At 40.5% G+C, this 15,954-nt stretch overlaps 1 protein-coding gene across 1 annotated transcript in view; it reads right to left on the reverse strand.

The window, feature by feature from the left end:
* Positions 1-15,954, reverse strand: part of TNNI3K (TNNI3 interacting kinase) — a 111,763-nt gene that overhangs the window by 19,570 nt on the left and 76,239 nt on the right. The window contains exon 21 of the mRNA XM_075095512.1: positions 11,026-11,135. Within this exon, the coding sequence (XP_074951613.1) occupies positions 11,026-11,135 (110 nt within the window). The remainder of the gene's footprint in view (positions 1-11,025; positions 11,136-15,954) is intronic.

Here is a 15,954-nt window from a genome sequence, read left to right on the forward strand (position 1 = left end):
TGTTCAAGAACCCAGGAAACACTTTGCAATTCTCAGACCGATATATTACGTACATCTTTCAAAGCTAGGCTAACTAGAAAAGGGACTCCAAGACACAAATCTAGGATTGTTTCCAGCAGGAAATTCAAAGTCAGAGTATCTGGCTCAGTAATATCAAGCTGTAATATGAAACAAGACCTCCTGTAACACCAGAAAATTACACAGGTTCCAAAATCTGCTCCTATTCATCAGAAATGAAACTTCTATTTTGTTCAGTGAAGACCTTGAATGCCAGCATAGAACCAGAAAACCAAAAAACCAACCGAAGTTTCCAAACCCAGAGCCTGCCCCTGCAATGTGTTTACTAAAGCAGCTAAGCCACTTTGTGGAACGTTTTCTAAGCAAACTGAATTTCCAGTCTCTGGAGTATGTTTCTTGACTTTCAGATGGTTTAGAGCCATGTGCAAAAATACCTTTACAGTTGCTGCCCCGACATACGCAAAGACAGCATTATAGAGCATAGAGGGTCCCTTGCCTGGCTGACACACAGAAGCATATAAAGGACCTACCCATCTCCACAGTTCTCTGTGTGAGAAATGCTTCATAGAGTTGATATTCATCTGTCTGCTTTCTATTTTCCATCACCAAGGAACACTGTCAAAACCCAGAAGTTATGAACAAACCCATCATTCTTGAACTCTACAAATGCCAGAAGAGTAATGCTGTCCATAAGACAGCCCCAAGTCATCTGAGCCAGCACAGGTGCTGCCCACACACTCCAATATCTGCACCTGCATTGTCATGTGCAGATACACAGATCTGCATATAATCCATCCGTTCAGGAGACACAGCTGGGACGTAGTATCAAAAAAGTGCTTTTTATCAACCTTGCTTTGGAACATTTGACCGTCACTAAAAGAGCAGAGAAATAAAGACTAGCTAGGGGAGGGTCACTGTCGTCCCTCTACCAAGGATGATCTCAGGCACCATTAAATCCTGCTGTGGCCCTAAAGTCTACCTGTTTGAGGATGACGGTGTTTTTGCAGTCTTGCTTTAGTTAGCTCTTGTTCTCTTTAGTGCAGAAATAGCAACAGACTGCGGAAGCCAGCATAAACCAATCTTTATTTAACCACCATTTTATAATCTCAGAAGGGAACACTTGTGTATTTTATTTTCTTTAATGCTGTTGCTACTGACTTAATTGGGATAATCAGATGGACTTCTCCAATCATTAAAAACTAGTCACAACTGCAGCATGTGAGAAAGGTGCCGTAGAAACAACCTTACTGCAATATCTCCCCGTTAAATCAGACTCCTATCCTGCAGACATTGCTGGGCTCCAAAAGACAGTAATTACAGCACATGCAACACACATTTTTGAAAATCACAGTACAGTTACTTCCTATCCTAAAAAAGAGTTTATTAATTGTAACACATATCTGAGGTTTGTCTTTATTAGCATTAATTGGAGACCCACATGAAGATTCCCAGGGTATCAGCTGGGAAAAAATATTCACTGTGTTCACTATTTTAAGCCTCTGAAAATTAAATTCCATATCATATAGGGGAAAATTGAAATAATAGGAAGACCCGTAAAGAGTTTAGACAGCTGGAATAGGAGAGGCCCATTTTAGGAGAAGCAGTGATGTAGCTGATGAGAATGAACCGCTCTGGGCAAGCTGTGCATGTGAAACACATACATCATTGGGCTTGTACCCTGCCTGGCTCCAAGCGTTGTTGCTTTCTCACTTCCCTAAGCAATGAAAAATGCATCCCAAAACAAAAGCAATGATAATAATAAGCAATGTAGTAATTTTGAAATATAATAGAACAGATGGCTTTCATTTTTTCAAACAAATATGTCATGTCATAGTATAGCAAAAAAAAATAATCTAATAGTTAGATGCACAGGAGAATTACATGATGCTTTTGATGAATGATCAAGTGCCTGGATGAAGCGGGAGGCTGGAGGAGGGCTGAGTCCCTACAATTCAATCCAGGCAAGACAGATACTATGGCAGTGAGCTGGGCAATGCAGCTGGACAGATTGACAGAACTGGGCATTGTTGGAGAGATTGCAGCTCAGCATGAAGAGAGGGAGCCACTGGGGAACGGCATTAACTCCTGCATGGCTCCCTCAGGGACTGTGGTGAACAACATTTTTGACATCTGAGGCTGGCAAAGCAGCGTATGTGTGAACTTCGCCACCGCTACCTCTTCTCACCTTCCCACACTGCGGTATCCTCTCCACAGGACTTACCATTACGATTACCTGGAGTCTTGCCACGTGTTCCTGAAGTCTCATCCTGGGAGCAGGCTACACCATTATCAGTCACAGCTATCGGTAGGTTTTGGGGGGAAATGCACAGAGCTGGTGTAACCTCTGGAGCTATTAATGTTTTGACACATGGTTGTCCGAGACGCCCTCCACATGCTCATGCACTGATGTCCCCCGTTCTCCAGACCACAGCTGGAATGGCCCTGCTATGGAGAGAGGTCCTGTAAGTGACCCCTCAACTGTCCCACCAGACACTGAACCAGAGAGCATCAGACCGTGATTTCTGCAAAGCACATCTATCCCCAGGCCTTTGGGAAAGATTTACAGCTGATTGTATGTGTTCTGTTTTAGTACCCAAAATATATTTGCCACTGGATATTTAGAGAACTGGCAACATAGTATGAGTACTCCTTGAATAAAGCAGTGTTAAAGGAACAGAAACCTTCCTGGGATTTCAGAAATTAAAAGGCAATGAGTAAACTCCATCCCCTCCCCCCACCCTCCCCTTCTTTGCGTTGGAACAAATGAAAAACATGGTTTGCCAGCTCCAAAGATCATAAATATGATCTTTTTAGGATTAAAGCTACAACAGGAAACAAAGAGCAAAAGCCAGAATATTTCTACAACTTGTAAATCATGTTCCTGTTTCTCTTTTACAGCTGCTCCTGTAAAAACTAATGCCGTAAGCATCTCTTACAGGATGCTTACAACAAGTCAGAGGTGTTTTGAAGCTGTTCTGTGCCCTAGACAGAAGGACCAATTCCAAGAAATGGGAAGACCCTGGAGGTTGAAGAAAAAGGGCTGGAGTCCTGGCAGAGGTGGTTTTCCTGCTTGAAGCTCCGTGCAACTGCCTAGTCAGTCCACTGGCCATCTGAGTCACTGGTGAATATTCAGTGCAGGTTTTGAATGTGACACCCCAGGCAGTGTGCGTAGCTGTCACTGTCACATCTTTTAGCATCCGGAGGAGGCTGCAGTGTTTTCTGTCTTCAAATCCCATATAACACTTCACACTTGTCACCTACATTTCCCTCTCCCGCTGAAGTGTGGGAACACTTGTTCCTGTGTGCTGACCCTCATTTCTGTACAGCTGCCAAAAGCCATCCTTGAACATACTCTCTTTCGTCTTATAAAGTTTTGCCTGCAGCCACATCACTGCCTACAGTCAAATCACCTAAGGCTGAGGTCTCACGTGAGCTCTCAGGCTCAGAAAGGTCAGTCATAGTGCATGCTTGGACAAAGACTGCTGGGAAGCAAGACAAAACATGATGGCCCATCTTGGAGCCCAATGGCTGTTTTCTTAGGGTCTTTTAAGTCTTCCTATTGCTTGGGTTAACCATGGCTTTGCATTTGCTATTGCTCCTCATGCACCCTCTGACTCCTGAGGCTTGCTCCCTCTCTCCCTACAGACTGCAGAACCTGTTCTGAGTTTTCAAAAGACACAGTATTTTATCTTTTATCATAGAATCATAGAATGCCCTGAGTTGGAAAGGACCCACAAGGATCGTCAAGTCTGACTCCTGTCCCTGCACAGGACAACCCCAAATTTACACCATAACGCCATCTTCTGCGCTGTCATAATGTGTTTCCAGCGAGCTTTATCTTCTGTGGATGCAGATTCCCTGTCTTTGGCTAGACCAGGTCTACTAAACCACGCATCAGTAATCAAAACTATCATCTTTACAAGTTAGTGAAGATATTTTCTAGTGGAGCAGTCTTCAAAACAGCAGGGAAAGTCTGGTCGACCCTTATGCCACCTACAATGCTATCAGCCCTGCTGGGAGGCAGCAATGCACTGGTGATAAACTCAGCTCAGCATAAGTGTGAAGCTTGGTAAAGTCTACATGGCCTGAATTACATGTGAACAAACTTGTTCTCCCATGCAGTTACTCAGAATGCATCATCATCTGGAGAAAATCTGAGGGGTCCATCAGGTGATTAACTGTAGGGACTAACAGGATCTCTGCACTGACACAGAATGTGGCCACAGAGCTGCCACTACTCTGCATCTAACAGCCTGCTCTGCCAAGTCTTATTCAGTCTTGCAAGATGGCATGTGTGCATTGTACTACCTGTGAGATGATCTTATTATCCTCTCTCAATTTCTAACCACTCTAGAGCACAAGAAAACTACCAGAGTATTTTCAAATTTGTATTTTCCTAACAATATGCTTATGTTTGCAATTTTGTCTTTCAAACTTGGTATTTATTACAGGAGTTGTTGGTCTCTCTTGCCTAGTCTTAGGTTCTTTTCCTGGAAACTTGAACAAGGTAGAGCAAATCAACACACATCAGGGAACTCCAGATGCATCCCAGTGTGAACATAAACCAAGGAATTATCTCACTATGGGATCCTGTAACCACTGCTTAGCTCAGGAAAATGAAATAATAGTCATGTCTGTTGTTTGGTCTGACAAAAAAATGTGCCATTTTCTACAGGAAAATAGGCCTCATGTAATGCTAAAGGCAAATAAAATGTCCATATGCCTGCAGACATTCAGAGGGAGGCATTCTGGAGGGACACTGATCACAAGAGGAATGGCTCATTCTCATGCCTCAGGTGCAGGTTGATGGAGTTGTGCTCTCAAGAGCTTTACTGAAATGTACTTGTGAATGATGAAGCAGGGGCTCTGAAAGAGGATTTCTATGGAGCTGTTACTAAACCAAGCAGCCTGGGCCAGTGGGAAGGTTTACAGACTACGGCACTGCATGAACTTTCAATGATTGATAAAGGTGGATTTTCTTTTAGAAGAGAACAGAGGGGACCGTAAGGTGAGAATCAGAATGAAATTAAAAATCCAGAGGGAAAAACAGAGTTTGATTTTTACATTGTCATGCATTTAATGAGGACATATCTGAGTAAATCAGTGGCTGTAAGCAAAATTCAGCGACACATTATACCTCCTTTATGCTGGTATATGTGGCTATAAAAAAACCCAAAGTAGTGATGACCAGGTCCAAGTAGGAGATTATCGTGGTTTCCTTGCAGTCAGGTTAAAAGTCAAACCTTTAGAGGATAGTATTGGACTAGTATGAGGTAGGGGCAAGAAAGTAGTATATTTGGTTTGACTGAACAGTACAAAACTCGAGATTTTCCTACTCTATCCTTTAGAAAGCTGATGGATATTTTTAATCAGTAACAACGTTATCTTTAGAAAGCCCCTCACACTCAGATTACTCACACATGCACAGTACTCCTGAGTAACAGTATGTCATTGAGGACAGTGGCATTTGAATAACTAACACTAGAGGGTTTATCTTTAGAATAATACAATACTGTGATAGCACAGCGTTCTGCAATACTTTCTGTGGAAGAGACCATGAAAGGGATCCTCTACCTTCTTAAGAATGAAAGCAAGAAATATGCCCTGGTTTTCTAACTGGGATGATGGAGTAGATCAGAAACTTCTGCCAGAGAGTCGTACATTTTATTTTAAAGTGTTTTTAAAAGAAACCCAGATAATACACTGAACCACACTACTTTGAATTTGAAGACAGTTTAAAAAAATCAAGGTTTTATGTTAATGAAAACCAGCTCTGCTAGAGAAAAGAATCTGGGTTAATCACCCTCTTAGAGGCAAGACTTTCTTCCATTCCACATCCCCCTTCCTGTGGTCTTCCTTAGTTCTTTCCTCCTACTCCCCAGACAGAGTCTGCCTTCTCTGAGCAAATCAGAATGTCCTCTGCACCACCACCACCACCACCAGGTCTTTTCTCTTGGCGCTCCAGTCCGTGTGCAGGCCAGGAGGAGGAGGAGAGGGTGTCCCTCCCTCCTGGAGCTACACTGGCAGAGGGAGAAGAGAAATGCAGCCAGCGCTGTGTCCTGTCTGAGCAACCAGTGGCCACTTAACTGCCATAAGAGCTACGCTTCCAAAAGCACTTATGTGGTGGTACCTTGTCAAAAACATCCTTAATATTTACAATGAGATTTTTTAAAAAGGCTCCACCCAGGTGCAGACTAGACGCCTTTTACAAATCTAGTACTTATGTGTCCAAGTACTTTCAATCAGATTATGCTCCCAAATAATTTTTTTTTTTATGGTGAGGCATAGCCCTTTCTGAAAATGTTGCTCTTGATGTCATTCCCTTTCTTTCCAAAGACCATACCAGGTTGGTCCAATCCATCACCCCAAGACTGTGGACTGGTGCAAGTAGGAAAAAGTTACAGAGAAAATAAACCACAATCCAAGCCCTGCACAACCCCCAGATAGATGCCAGAGCAGCTATATGGAAGATAGAGTTGTACCTGTTCTAATGTAGTTTATCTGTTCCCCTTTCAGTCCATCTCATGGATCAAACTTCATTATTTGATTTAAATGACTCCATAAAAGAAATATTTAGCCAAAGCTTTCTCATGAGTTTGAATCTTCATAGGTTTCCCTATGCAGTACCTTTGTCCAGGACTGTTGGGGAACACCTAATATTCTCACAGTCATAGTGAGAGCCATTATGAGCCAGCAGAATCATGATGCATCCTTACGCAGTCCTCTACACAATGGGCAGCAATGGGATTTAAATACTTCATTCCTGTACCCTCCTCACCCCCATTCCTGGCTCCTGGTGTTGTTGGTGTCTCTGTATTGGAGGAAATGCTTTAAAATTCAATCAGTTAATTTTATTGGGTGTTATAAAATTTGGCCGTAACATGAGAGTGCTGTCTCCATAGTACTCTAAGGTGACAGCGGCTTATCCTTCCTGGGTTAACATGTTAGCTAAATGGTTGATGTTATGCTGCAACTAGAAAGGCTTTTTTGTGCTACCTAGGCAAGTATCCCAAAGAGCTATTTAATTGGTATAGTAGTAGTAGTAATAACAACAACAACAACAACAATAATAATAATAATCCTTGTCCTAAATTCCATTTTATTGTTTAGCAGACGTTGGGAATGACACATTTAGCAGAACATGTGAAAACCTTGCAAAGGGGATACTTCAAAGTGTTTAACGATTGAAGCGTGGCAATCTCCATCCAAACCATAAGATGAGTCAAAACTTCACAGGCAAAAGCATTTCATTGCAAGCCACCACTAGTATCTCTGGTGCAATGGGATCAAAGGAATGTGGTGTGCAAGACATTACCAGTTTGCAGATCACAATGTGGTGATCGATGTGGACTGCCAAAAAAAGGCAGTCTTGCCTGCAAACACAGGAACTGTGATAAGTTCCAGAATTATTTTGCGGGAAAAAAGCTATAAAGGTGGAGAAAGACAATCAGTAGCAGAATAACAGAAGAGCACTTAATGACAAAAAGCTACCCTTAGCAGCTGAAGTCAAGAGAAAATTAATGCAAAAATATGGTAGCTTTTATGTACCTAAGCTAGCAAAGGGGATGGGTGTTACAACTGGCTCCTAGAAGGCAGGATCACAGGAAAAGCAACTGCAAAACATTGGCATCAAACGCGAAAGGATTACTTTTGAAACTAGAAGACACGGGAGTACAGAAACAATAGACAGGAAAGGTAAATGGTCTCCATTCACTACCTTCCTGGAAATCAAAATTGGGTGAGAGAAGATGAAGCCAAATGGAAAAGTAAAATAAAAATAAGAGGACATGACTTCTTGACTATAAAATTTAATTTGCGTCCAAGATTAGAATCCAGCTGTGTGGACTGTCCTGTAGTGAACAGCTGGAATAGAAAAAAAATCAGTCACCAGTGCAAGGAATTGCTGAACAAAATCCTGAGAAAACTGACAGTGGCTTTGAAAATACAACTGATGAAGGAAGAAAGAAAAATAAAGCAGATACCTTGTACAATCTCCAAAAGTGATGCTCTGCATGTTGTGACAAGCAGCCGATGCCCAGGAGCAAAATCACAGGAAATGCAGTTTTTATAACAAATAGTGTTAGATGCTAGAAAAATGCCAGAATTCTGTGGTGTCTTGGTAGTGGATGTTTATCATCCTTCCCACAATATTTCTGATATAAGACGGATGAAGGGTCTGAAGGCAGAAGTCCTAAAGAACAAAAAACACCTTACTTGTGTCCTCATTCCCTGAGACCGTAAGAGGTCTCTCTCCTATTTTCAATCCTGAATTGCAGAATTTATTTCCCACAGAGGGAAATGAAGGTGATGTAATGGAGGCCACAGGATTACATGTGCAGAGACATTTGAAAAAGGAAAGAAATGCCAATTCTTCTTCACGTCTCACTAATGAGGCAGGAGTGGTAAATAACTCAGAAGAAAAAAAAAAATCCAAGCATCCAACTGGGTAGAGAGAAAGGACTAGTTTTTGAAAATGCAGCACAATACTACAGCCAAAGCAAGGAATGCAAAATCCAGAGCAAAAATGTAACTATAGTAGAAATGTCAAGGATTTGGGAAGCACATGGAAACATTCACAAGGAAGTCTGCCTGTTCTAAATCCTGTAATTCAGCTGCTGTGGCCCAGGTTTCTGCAAAGAATGGTACAACTTCAACAGAAGTGAACACTGTTACCTGTTAGAGTCACCAAGTTTATATCTGAGTGTTCTGGTTAACTGGCAATTAACTAGAAGCAAAAAGAAGAAACCGATATTGCAGACAACCTGAATATGAATGATAACACCGGAGAAGATGGAACAAAACTAGAGAAAAGAGGAAATACAATACCACTTAATGAAAATTAGTTGAAGTTGAAAACTTATTTTTCTGACACAAATAATCTCAGATACCAAAAGAGAAAATACGTTAAGAGCAAAACAGGTCAACACTATAAAATACAGTGTCAAGTTACACCTAAGACAGCCAGTATCCTCAGTCCAACAGAAAATGGAAATATATTACTGGGCAGTGATACCAGTCTTCAGATTAATAGTGCTGTGCATACAGAAAACATGCAGGATTTGCAAGACTTTAAATACAATCAACCTTATCAAGACAGCAATGAACTCAAAGGCATTGAGATGCCACTGGAAGAGCACGAAGAGGCTTTGTTACCAGAATTAGGAGATGGTAGTTTTGAGGCAGAAAATGAGATGCCTTTAATTCCTTGCAGAATAAATGAAGCTGAAAACTCCACTACAAAAGCTATATTGTACCCACCATCTGTGGAATATGCTAAAGCATCACCTGTGGAGGCAAAAGAAAGTGAAGAAAAAACCCCATCATGACAGTGCTCTTTTTCTTTCTTCAAACCTACAGACAAACTGCCCCAGCTTTCCTGAAAGTTATCAGCATCATTGTGGTTGGAAATGTCAACAAGTCCAAAAACATAAAATAGTTTTTGATTAAAGTATCGGAAAAATTTAAAGGTAGTTCAGGTCAAGTAATTTTAGTCAATTAACTGAATAGTGGTTTTGGTAACGGGAAGACTCAGACAGGAACCACATCTGGTTGTGTCAGAGCCAAACAGAACAACATAGAATACAAGCAAGAGTAAGATAAATCAGGAAAGGTTCACTGACCAGGGCAGCCAGTGGTGTTTATGACCTTGACCATATAGCGTTATTTTATTTTAATGTAAATATTTACATTTACAGTTCTCAAAACCATGTCTGCTCTCTGTAACCCCTGAGTTGCGGTACTTAAAACATTTCTGTGCTTGTCTTATTACTCTTTGTTTGATGGAATGTAAAAAATCCTTTTTTATACCTGCACCTATTAAATTCTATCTTAAGTTCACATCACTCATGAAGTTTTCTGGTCTTATTTCCCTCACAAAGCACAAGTACCCGCTAATTTCCTGGTGGTAGGGACTGATGTTTAGCTCTCTCCAGGACAGGTGCCCTTCCATTCACAGCCTGGTAGACTGCTTTTAAGATCCCTGGGTGGCAACCTCATAACCAGTTAGCTCTCCAAACAGTTAGCTAAAGCTGCTGCTCAGAAACTAAATTTAAACACAGAAGGAATTCTGAGTGGATCCAAAATATACTTACCCCTTTATTTCCTTAACTTCCAAACCTGTGGGGCTGAAAATTTATCACTAAAAGATCACCTGATGAGAACTAGTCTCTTGGACCAGTCAATGTGTCCTAATTGGTCTTATCTACCCTGCATTCTAGAGAAGAAAAATATATTGCTTTAAAAGCAAGAAACACAGTGATAAGTAAATATATATGAGTGGTTTTTCATGGAACGCAAAAACACAAGATCAGTATGCAGAGTTTATCTTATAGCAGCTTAAGAAAAAAACACAAAAGAGTGAGAAGTTGTGGGTATTATGAACTGAGAGCAGCTGCCATGAAGAAGAACGAGGCCCCACACTGATGCCTGTTCCTCTTAGAAACAGAATTTCTCGTAGTTTCTGACTGTGTGTCCTATCCCCAACTGTTCCCAGCACAGGGACTGCAGCAATGTGCCAGAAATGCCAGGGAGATGACTTCTGATGGTTTTCAGGTCATTCTGTCTTCTACACACCTCCTGTGTTTGTATACTATTAGTGTATCAGGGAGTAGCCTCAGGACATGGTATAAAAATAGTCAGAAGTTTATACACCTCCCAGGTAACTTGGCTCCTCTTTGTGACGGTAGGGATTTTTTTCACATGGAAAAATACAAAGAATTTGTAGAAAATACCTACAAAGGTCTGAGAGCAGCAAGTATTTTTCTACTCACTCAATAACTCAAGTCATAATCAAAGGTACGTAGTTACTTATACTTTCCTCCTCAATTCACCAAGTCTTCTGTATTTCTTGACATACACCATTATCTGTCTCAGGGTGTTCTGCAATGGCACTTGCTTCAGAAACCGGGCCTTTTGGGGAAGCCATGTGAAGTCAGACAGATGGTTGGCCAAAGCAGAAACACCCATTTTCCTGTTGCCTTTCCTTCTGCGCGAGGCAGGGGAACTCACCTCGGGACAGGCGTTCCAGCCCCTCATCAGCAGGGCGGAGATGGGCTTGGGGATGGAGTACCCGATGGGCGGGCGGATGTGGTGGTACGCCATGTCTGCCGCCGCCGCTGCTGCAAGCAAACAGCCCAACACAAACCTGTTAGCACCCAGCAATGACATTCACTGTTCACTGCTGAAATAGTGGTACCCCAGCAGGTAGAGAAATGCTGAACCATCAAACTTGTAAATAAAGACTTGCAGCTTAAAAGAGGCTTTCCAATGCATACTGTTTGTAAAGATAGCTAAGGCAGCCCATTACCCTGAATGGAAACACATTGCTCTCAAGACTGAGCAAAGGTGAAGACAACCTCATTTAGCCTAAACCCTAACAACAAACAAACAAACAAACAAACAAAAAAACAAACAAACAAACAGAAAAATCCTTCAGGGAAAAAATGAGTTAACTTTCAACTCACTTTTGAAAAAAATTATCTTCATTGTTAAAACGGGGTTAGAGGTGTACTTCAGTTGCAGATAAATTGGTAACAGACTCAGATCTCTTAAAATAACCTAAGGCTAGTTCTGTTACAGTCTAAGACAAAAAAATCTAAGTGTTTCTTTAGTAAAAATCTACTGAGTGCCTTTTTATACGTGCAGGCCACTACTAACTGAGACAAAATTGCCAAAATGTTTCCTTAATCAGGTTTACATTTTTAGTGAATCCAAATACATGGTTAATCCCCCTCATTCCTTTTAGGGAAAATTTTTTCAAGTCAAAACAAATGTATTTTGAACTCATATCAAAAACTAAGTAAAATTCTTTGTTTGCCTGACACTTTAAAATGATATGATGAGAGCATATGGGATACGCGGGGAACTGTAAAGTTGCAGCCATGAGATTGTAACAAGAATAGTCTAATCTTTTTTTAACCACACCCCATTCTCATCACAGTATCCATCGTAAGAATAGATTAATTTCAGCCATTGTCTGTCCTCATTGCAGCTTTTGTCTGCATAATGATGCTTCAGAATGTGAATATCAGATAAATCCTGTGATATTGTAACTATATGTAGACAGGAGAGGCAAACACAGTTTGCCTAATTTTGATTTCAGTGGAATCACAAGGTTTTGAAGGCATGACTTGGATACTCCCAGATTCATCTTTTGCCTCGCAGACACTATGAAAAGCAGGCAAATACAAATCAGATTAAGATAGCAATGAAAAATGCTCCATTTTTTTTTCTGCCAAAGGTAATATAAGTGATATATTATCTATTGGCAAAATCTTGTCTTACCAAAGTTAATGGGATTTATTCCATCAGTTTAATGGGGTCAGGATTAGAAAAAGAGAAACATGCTGTGTGCTTCTGCATACTTCTATAATACTTTACAAAGTTTGTGCCACTATTGTTTGGGCTCTCCTTTCACTGTCAGTAGTCTTTTTCTTTAGTGGAAAAAAAAATATCTGTTAAAGTACTTTAGAATGGCTGAATTAAATGACAAGAATCCATTCTTCTCAAAAATGAGCAAAACAAAAAAGAGTTTGTATGGTCCCCAAAACTCTGAACTTAGAGATGCTTTCCAGCTCCACTACATGATATCCTTGAACATCTGAGTATTTTCTGGTTTGACTGGTTGGTCAGCTCCTGCCTTTCTTCTGGGTCAGAGCAAATATAAGCCATGAGAGGAATCAACGATTACCTACCTACAAAATGTTATTTAAATTCGTTCTTGTTTATGGATCAGGAGAACAACTGTAATGACTGCAGAATGTTGATCAACATCTCCTATATTGGATACCTGTACGTTTATAATCATAACATGCCATTTCCTTGTGCAAGTGTCATCTTTGCATTATTTTTGCTATGTGGGGTGCAATGGTTCAGTTTCTGAATCTAATTTCACACCTGTAATTTTCAGGCATCTATATCCTTGTGTTTCCCCACAAAATGCTACCCAAAGCTTACATGCAGACAATTTCACAGGTGTGAATTGAAAGCCATCTGTGGAAAACAGCCAAGGAGGAGGATCTTCAGATATCAGAAGGTGTCCTTTTGCCCCCTGGGCCTTCCAAAACACCTTTTAAATGGAAGATTGTACACCAGGTAACTGCCAACATCTACTTCCACATGAACATTCTGCCTAGAGCACAGAAGGATGCCTTTGCAGTTATGCCTTGGTCAAGCATACATGAGATATACATAACATATGAATAGAGAACTGACCCCACAGTTCTCAGGAAAGCAGGATGGGATTGGCCTGGGAACCGTTCATGGGTTTCTAACTCGATGTCAGACCCAGTCATCTCAACCACAGCTCAGGCAAGTGGGCAGCAATCACATCAGTGCATCTGCTGAAGAACCTGCCTCCCAGCCACACAATCCCCAAAGGAAAACAGGGACAACAAAGACAAAGATCAAACACATCATCCACCTGCACTGATCAGCAAAACTACCCTCTGTTTGCTTATGTGAGCACAATCCTGCTGAGGTGGTGCAGTGTTTGTGAAATACAGCTCTTGTGCCTTCTGTGCACATGTATTTGTGCTCCATGCTCACAGTCTTAGCCTGCTTGTGAATCCCAACTGTTTCCTAAACTGGCTACTAACCCAACTGGCACTTGCAGTGTAGCCTGGGCCTTGATAATATAATGATCTGATAATGACACAATTAATTATAAACTAGTTGCCTAATTGCTATATTTGAAGTATATGTGAGCTCTCAGACTGTAAAAACCTCAGCAAAGAGGTAATCTCTATATTTAATATTTATTAAGTTTTGCATTCTCCAGTTGGTTCTCAGAACCATCATTCTTTATGGTTTTTTTTCACCTTGTCTATTTTACAGGTGATTGTTAGCACATTAGTTGGGTTTCTTACTAATCAGAAGATATGCTGTAGGCTTTGGTTCCACAGGACTGCATGATGTAGACCTTAACAAGAATTATGTTTGACTTAATGATGAAGTGATTTAATTGGGGAACACATCTGTTTTAATAGGTGTTCAATTTGATAAATTGAGAATTTGATTCAATACCTATAAAAATGTTTATTCATATTCATCAAATAAATCTGATGAATGAATATCTTATTCAGTATAGAGCATACCCTTATATAATGGGATACTGTACTAGATTCAGTAGAGAACATGGAATTGCTTTTGATGGGGTGACTACTTTTATTTCAGTGGGTGACATCTGGTTTTCAAGATAATCAAATTTTATCATCGTATATTCTTTTAAGCACCTAATTATTTCAACGAACCTCACCAAAATGCTCCCTGAACCTCTAAGCCTGCAAAAAAGTAACTATAAACCAGAAAAAAGTCAGTGACGCATAGAGTTAGTGTTCTGCAGATAACATACAAAATTTTCTTAAAATCCCTTACCTTGAAATAGATTATTCTCACTTTGAGAAAAAGATGGGATTTATATTTAACTGAATAGTCATTATCTGAACATATATCTTAAATGTGGGGCTTTTATATAAACAAACTGTTGGTGATCTGGAGATAAGAAAGGACTCATCTGTACAGTGGAGGTAAAAGAAGGAGCCCTTGCCTAGGCATACTGTCTCAACAAAGAAAGGACAGAAGATGCTTCTCTAAAGCTGCAGAAACAAAAAGCTAGCAAGCCCATGGAAGTCAGAATGAAGGAACCTTATCATTCAGTTCATGTAATAAATAAAAAGAAAAAAAAAAAAGGGGTGAGGGGAAGAGAAACAGTACTCCTATAGCTTTTTAAATGCCTTTTATTTCATTTATGATGCTCCCAGTAAGCTTTAACTGCTCTCCAGTCTTCTAGTCCTATCTAGACCACAATTTGAATGGAGTAAAATGGTTAATTCAGAATTAGCCGAGATTAACATTAGAAATGGTTTCCTTATAGAAGGCTTTGATGATATGGGTGATGGTGTACTAGAACTGCGCCCAGGAATGTATGGTGTGATCTTCAGTTAAATGGCCATGAAACAAGGACCAGTGCAAAGGGAACACAGACATGAAAGTGATTCAGAACTGAAACTCAGGTTCACAGATAAAGGCATTTTATTTCTGAACCTGGAGTGGAATTGAGTCAGAGGTTTGACTTCTGCATCACTTCAGCAGTTAGAAATAAAGAGATATGAAAACCAGCTAATACAGTGTAGAAGGTCATACACAAAGATGCCACACTAATTGCCAACAATGTTCATGTGAGAGGCTGACCTTCTGAACATCACAAAGGCACCCAAAGGAGTTTAATGGATGTATAACCTCAACACAACAGAAAAGTGAATCTTTATTTAGCGATTTCCCCACAGAAAGAAAGAAAGAACCAAACCAAGGAAGGAATCAATAAGTAAAACTTTGCATGTATCAAAAATGACTTTGAAAAGAGAAATTCCCTAATGAGAAAAATACATTAGGTTTCATTTAGTGTTTGAGTAACTTATAAGGCAATTGACCTAATAAGGGACTAGCATATTGATAGGCACCTAGGAAAAAGAATTAGACATACAGATATACACAGACACGTAGGGGTATGAGCACCAAAGGACTATACATGGTTATTGATAATTATATTCTGCTTGTGCATAAAAATTTGTATGAACTAAGAGAAATTCACCTTTTGTTCAAGATCAAAATTCTGCCATAGGCCATGCTTTCCCCGAACATCACAAAATTTATTTGAAATCCATCTGACAATCTTTGCACATTTCTTCCCCCAGCAGCTGTTCTCTTTGTACCCCAAACCCAGTTGAAACACAACAAAAGAACCTCCATGTTTCATAGCCATTTCTGTTGCTGGAGTGAAATGTCTCAGGTTTCTCCAGGCCCTCTCCTGTGCAGAGAAAGCTGCACAACTGCATGGCCACAGATCCACCTCTGTCCAGCCACAGAAGGACAGACGGCAGTGGGTGGTGTCGATGGCGTGGGGTGTCTAATCCACTCTCATTACCCATGCTGGCTCCT

Source organism: Phalacrocorax aristotelis, chromosome 6 (genome assembly GCF_949628215.1).
Source record: "Phalacrocorax aristotelis chromosome 6, bGulAri2.1, whole genome shotgun sequence".
NCBI classification, from domain to species: Eukaryota; Metazoa; Chordata; class Aves; order Suliformes; family Phalacrocoracidae; genus Phalacrocorax; species Phalacrocorax aristotelis.